Source organism: Bison bison, unplaced genomic scaffold (genome assembly GCF_000754665.1).
Source record: "Bison bison bison isolate TAMUID 2011002044 unplaced genomic scaffold, Bison_UMD1.0 scf7180017864080, whole genome shotgun sequence".
Lineage (NCBI taxonomy): Eukaryota > Metazoa > Chordata > Mammalia > Artiodactyla > Bovidae > Bison > Bison bison.
Genome location: NW_011494652.1, coordinates 5,345,072 through 5,348,880, shown reverse-complemented (window position 1 = coordinate 5,348,880; position 3,809 = coordinate 5,345,072). Strand labels below are relative to the sequence as shown.

The following is a 3,809-nucleotide window of genomic DNA, read 5'->3' as shown; positions in this document are numbered from 1 at the left end:
CCCATGAGCCTCAACCGGTGCTGCCTGCCTCCTAGACAGTCCCCTGTCCTCTCTGACCCTGAATTTCTCTCTTTGCAGAAGCACTGTGGTGTGTTGCCTCTCTCTGTGTGATTTTGTTCACTGGTTTGTTTTTCCTCTGGGGGCTGTCGAGGTCAAGTGAAGTCAGAGTTTGGGGGAGGCTTCCTCTGAGCAGGACGTGGCCCCCTGACGTGGCCCTGTCCCCCGACCCCTCGCTCCCAGCTGCAACTGTAACTCCTCCATGCCGCGGCCGGTGAAGGTGGCAGCGGTGGGCGGCCAGAGCTACCTGAGCTCCATCCTCCGCTTCTTCGTCAAGTCGCTGGCCAGCAAGACCTCCGACTGGCTGGGCTACATGCGCTTTCTCATCATTCCCCTCGGTGAGGGCGTGGCAGAGCCCACCCCGAAGCGGCGGGCGGCGCTGGGTCCCGGGAAGGGCCAGTCGGGGAGACCGAAGGCTGGGCTTCGTTCACCCCCTCCTCACCAGCTCGCCTTCTCTGGTCTCCGTCTCCCAGGTTCTCATCCGGTGGCCAAATACCTGGGCTCCGTCGACAGCAGGTATAGCAGCACCTTCCTTGATCCTGGCTGGAGAGATCTGTTCAGCCGCTCGGAGCCCCCAGTGTCAGGTACTGGCCCTCGTCGGGGACAAGATGCAGGGAGCTGGGCTCGGCTGCATGCAGGGGCGGGGGGGGGGGGCATGCTGCTTCCCCTCCCCGCGGCCTGTTCATTTTTCCAGCACTTTATTAAAAGGAGGCCCCGTAAGCGCAGCCCTTCCACGCTGGATGTGTTTGGTCTCTGCACATTTAGAAATAAGGAGGCCGAGGGGGTGGTGTCAGGAAGTATCTGGTTGTGGAGATCAAATGTGGAAATGGAGAGCAGCTGCCAAGCGTCTATTGATAAATGAATAACATGCCACCAACCGTGTCTTTTCCTGAAATACAGAGCAGAGGCGGCAGGGACGGAGTGAGCTTGGGCCCAGCGAGGCCGGGAGGTGGTCAGTGCTCCCACGGGCCTGGCAGGAAGTGATGGGGGCGGGGGCGGCAGGTGGTTCCAGGGCTGATCAGAGCAGGGATGGAAGCAGGAGCCAGCCGAACACGGAAGGAGCAGGCTGGGGGGAAGGGCGCACGGATCAGACGGGAGGACAGCTCTTGGCTGCACGATTCCTTAGATTCAGGGGACTTCCCTGGTGGTCCCGTGGTTAAGGCTTCACCCTGCAGCGCAGGGGGTATGGGTTCAATCCCTGGTCGGGGAACTAAGATCCCCCATGCCTCAAGGGGATCTAAAACTAAAACATAAAACAGAAGCAATGTGGTAACAAAGTCAGTAAAGACTTTATAGTTCACATCAAAGAAAATATCTGTTAAAAAAATTTCCTGGGATTTCCCTGGTGGTCCAGAGGTTAAGAATCTACCTCCCAATTCAGGGGACGTGGGTTTGAACCGTGGTCAGGGAACTGAGGTCCCCTGTGCCACAGGTCAACTAAACCCCAGCACACCCAAATAAATAAATGAACGTTGTTTAAAAAATTCCTTAGGTTCAAACCAGCGGGTCTTTAGAGCCCTTTCTCTGCCTCAGCTCCTGGGGTCTTCTGGTGGGACTCAGCAGGGGGGCGCTCAAGGACGGTTCTCGGGCTCGCTTGCTGAAGTAAGTCAGCCCGCGTCTCGGCTTCTCTGCAGAGCAACTGGACGTGGTGGGGCGGGTGATGCAGTACGTCAGCGGGGCGGCCGTGACGCACCAGCTGCCCGTGGCGGAGGCCATGCTCACCTGCAGGCACAAGTTGTGAGTGGACCCGGGGTGGGCTCTGAAAACAGGTTGGGTGGGCTAGATAAATCTTCGGTTCTTTTGCTTTTTTACACCCTCCTCCTCCCCACCACATTTCCCTCGTAGGAACCCAAGAGAGTATGAGAAGCTGTGCCTTCCCTTCCCCGCCCGGGCCTCCCCCGACCCCGGCCTCCCCACCCGCTGTGGGCGCCCCCTCAGTACAGACATGGGGGCAGGGGGTAGAGCATGCACAATCAGGGTTTTTGCCTCCTTTTGGAGGCTCCTCGTGCCATCCTGAGGGCAGAGGGAAGATAGCAAGTGGTGTCTGGGCTCCCTTAAAGCCTCAGTAAAGCGTGGAAAGCTTCCGTCCCCAGCTCACCACACGGTCTCTCCCGCCAGCTGTGAAGCTCTCCTTTCTCTCCTCACAGCCCTGATGAAGACTCGTATCAGAAGTTCATCCCCTTCATTGGCGTGAGTACCAGCCCCCCTCTCCTCTGTACCCCACCCACCCACCTGGCTTCCCTGGGCTCCACGTGCCAACACACACATGGGGCTTTCCTGATGGCTCAGAAGGTAAAGAATCTGCCTGCAATGCAGGAGACCTGAGTTCAATCCCTGGGTCAGGAAGATCCCCTAGAGAAGAGAGTGGAAGCCCACTCCAATATTCTTGCCTGGAGAATCCCATGGACAGAGGAGCCTGGCGGGCTGCAGTCCACCACACACAGTCCAACATGACTGACTTTCACTTCATACACAAGAGACTCATCTAGACAGCAGGTCTTGTCCGGGGGCTATTTTGCTCCCAGGGAACATCTGGCAGTGTCTGATCTGGGGACACATTTGGCTGTCAGAGCTGGGAGTGGGAGTGGGCACAGCTGGGAGTGGAAGTGGCACCGGCATCTGTGGGTGGGGCCAGGGACATGCTAACCGCCCTGCAGGGCCCAGGACAGGCCCCCGACAGAGAGCCCTGAGGGTTAGCAATGCCGGGGAGAGGAAGCTGTGGGCTGGGACAGGCCCCGAGCTGCTCCTTTCAGAGTCCTTTCCCCTGCATCACCACAGGTACCACGTGTTATTACTGTAGTTCTGGGGTCCCAGGGGGTGATATCCAGGGCCCTGGTTCTCCGGCTCCAGGGAAAAGAAAGCAAAGCTGTTCCGAGGAGGGGGGTCCGAGACACGAGTAGCTCTGTCTTCAGAGTCAGGGACACAGAGAGGAAGGGGCTCTCTCCCCTCCTGTTTGGTCAGGGGACAATCTTTGCATGAGTGGATTCTCAAGACAAAGGAAAGACCTCTTGGGTATCCTTGGCGTCGGGTGATCCCGGCCCAGATTGCATTTGGCAGCTGCTGGGCCCCGGGGCCGAGACTGACCAAGAGAGGGAGCCTAGAGGGGACAGCTGACGCCCCTCCCCGCCCAGGGCTGAAGCACGACCCAGAAGGCTGGCAGAGAACTCAGATCTTCCTTTCTGAGGCGGCCGAGTTTCTCTTCCGCATCAGCTGGTATCTTCCTGCAGCCTCGCCGAGGGAGGGTCCCTCCCAGCCTCTAGGGAGGGCGAGGCACATGCAGGTGAGGGGTCAGCGGCCCCATCCCTGCTCTCCACTCATCCAGATTCTATGATCCTGGGTGGCCCTGTGAGCCTCGAGCGATCCTGGGAAATGCCTGAGCCTGGGGGGGAAGGGGGTGGATCCTTGTCAAGGCTCCCATCTGCCTGGTCCAGTCAGTCCCCGTCAGCCACTGGGGCTGGTCCCACGGCCACATCGGAGGGCCCGGGCCATGACGTGCAGCCCGGGCTGGCAGTCAGACCCACGTCTGTGTGGAGCTGTGGGGTCACTGCTACTCTGGCCTCGCAGCAAAACAGAAAGAAAAAATTAAAAATTGAAACAAGCAATCAAAGGAGCTGGCAGCCTCGTGCAGCAACCAGAGGAGCAAGGAGACAGGACTCGTGTCCCAGAAGTTCGGGGTGCCAGGATGCCACTTTCCAGGAATTAAAATCAGGATGTGTAGAGTCAGGAGCAGATCCCACGGAGTGGCAGCACTG

The 3,809-nt window shown here is 58.9% G+C and overlaps 1 protein-coding gene across 1 annotated transcript in view; it reads left to right on the top strand.

The window, feature by feature from the left end:
• The window catches only part of PACS1 (phosphofurin acidic cluster sorting protein 1), a 150,662-nt gene that overhangs the window by 140,444 nt on the left and 6,409 nt on the right, over positions 1-3,809 (top strand). The window contains exons 16-19 of the mRNA XM_010837764.1: positions 241-395; positions 531-641; positions 1,692-1,794; positions 2,205-2,247. Of these exons, the coding sequence (XP_010836066.1) occupies positions 241-395; positions 531-641; positions 1,692-1,794; positions 2,205-2,247 (412 nt within the window). The remainder of the gene's footprint in view (positions 1-240; positions 396-530; positions 642-1,691; positions 1,795-2,204; positions 2,248-3,809) is intronic.